This window comes from Aplysia californica, unplaced genomic scaffold (genome assembly GCF_000002075.1).
Source record: "Aplysia californica isolate F4 #8 unplaced genomic scaffold, AplCal3.0 scaffold00153, whole genome shotgun sequence".
NCBI lineage: Eukaryota > Metazoa > Mollusca > Gastropoda > Aplysiida > Aplysiidae > Aplysia > Aplysia californica.
In genome coordinates this window covers 268458-270125 of record NW_004797423.1, presented here as the reverse complement: position 1 = coordinate 270125, position 1668 = coordinate 268458, and the positions used below count along the sequence as shown (strand labels likewise).

Below are 1668 nucleotides of genomic sequence, written 5' to 3'. Positions count from 1 at the left end.
TCTCTCTCTGTACACATCTATATTATGTTGAATATAATTTGTCTCACCCAATACGTTTCTTTGTGAATTTTTGTCTCTAACTGAATTTGTCCGACCTGGGTGGATGATTAGCGGGTACTCTTGAGTGTTTTGCTCCGTCTTTCTTATCAAACACCTAGCTATTGTCATTATCTCTCCTTCTTCTCATTTTTGGGGGGTCTGTCATGTGTATGTTACTCTCTTATAAGACTTCTAATCTTCGGCACTTGTATGACCTTATTGTGTTGCAAGTGCCATGATAATAATAATAGTAATAATAATAATAATAATAATAATAATAATAATAATAATAGCTCGTCCGTCAATTTTGACGATGACCAATACATCCGCAGAGGAGAATATTTCTCCAACGAAAAACAGAAGATGTAGAAGAATTAAATGTTAAGATGACTTGCGGCTTCGGCAGAAGCTGTGGCCGAGGCCACGAGTGATCATCTCAACCTTCAATAAGTGCCGTGAAGCTCCCACGAAAACAAGTAACTGACCTGTTTGTTGTTTCCGAAGAACTTGGCGAGAACGAAAGAGGCAATGGAGGTATCGCCGTACTGTTGTACATGGCTGCGAGTGGTTTCCTTCTTGACTGTCTTGTACTGCTGCTCGAACGTCTCAGTGTTCAAGTTGGCGACATCAGTGTCTTCCATCCACTTCACGCTGAGGAGGCGATGAATACATAATATAATAATAATGTATGTGTCACGACACGGTGAAATCAGGTTCTCGTCCAAAGAATGAAACTGAAGAATCCAACGTTTATCCGCCCGTTGGGCCATTTCAACTTTTTTTTTTATATTTCGGCTCAACACCTTTATTGTCCATTTTAAAAATATTTCTGTGTAAATGTTACTAAATACGGTTGATCAAAAACACAAAAGAATATAAATGTGCAGTTTCCAAGGGTATTTAAGCTTGATAAGTCCCCAAACTGTTGCGGCCATTTTCTCGCTCATTTTGCGTCTGACACCATACGAGTCCACCTACTTCAATCACAAATCTCTCCCTTTCTTCTCGTAGTACGTGAATGGGTTTTTTTTCATCAAAAGAACGAAAAATGATTTATTATAAGATGATATCATAACCTCAATATTTCTAGGCCCAAACATTGTCGAGTGTCTGATTTCACTGCGTCGTGGCATCGGTATCAGGACACGGCGAAATCAAACACTGTTACTGTTAATTACTACATTGTATTTGAATCATATTTGAGCAGTAATTTGTATCATCTTAAACGTTGTTAGTGTGCCTTGCTTTTGATGAAACACATGCCTACCTCTTTATTATATACTATACATCTCTTTGGTATATATTATACATCTCTTTGGTATATATTATACATCTCTCTGGTATATATTATATATCTCTTTGGTATATATTATACATCTCTTTGGTACATATTATACATTTCTTTGGTATAGATTATACCTGCAGAGGCCTTGGTCGCCGAGGGTCATTGGCAGAATTAATAATAATTTGTTATTCTTAAATGTATATCACATGTGTATGTGTGTGGGTATATCAATATGGGTGTGTTTATGTGTGTGTGTTTATGTGTATGTGTGAGTGTGTGTGTATGTATGTATAGGTGTGTATATGTGCGTATGTATAAATATATATTATGATGATTGTGATTAT

The 1668-nt window shown here is 36.6% G+C and overlaps 1 protein-coding gene across 1 annotated transcript in view; it reads right to left on the bottom strand.

Annotated features, from left to right (window-relative positions):
- Window positions 1–1668, bottom strand: part of LOC101850885 (legumain) — a gene marked incomplete in the record, with an annotated part of 10107 nt that overhangs the window by 2284 nt on the left and 6155 nt on the right. The window contains 1 exon segment of the mRNA XM_005097368.3: window positions 525–690. Coding sequence (XP_005097425.2) covers window positions 525–690 — 166 coding nt within the window.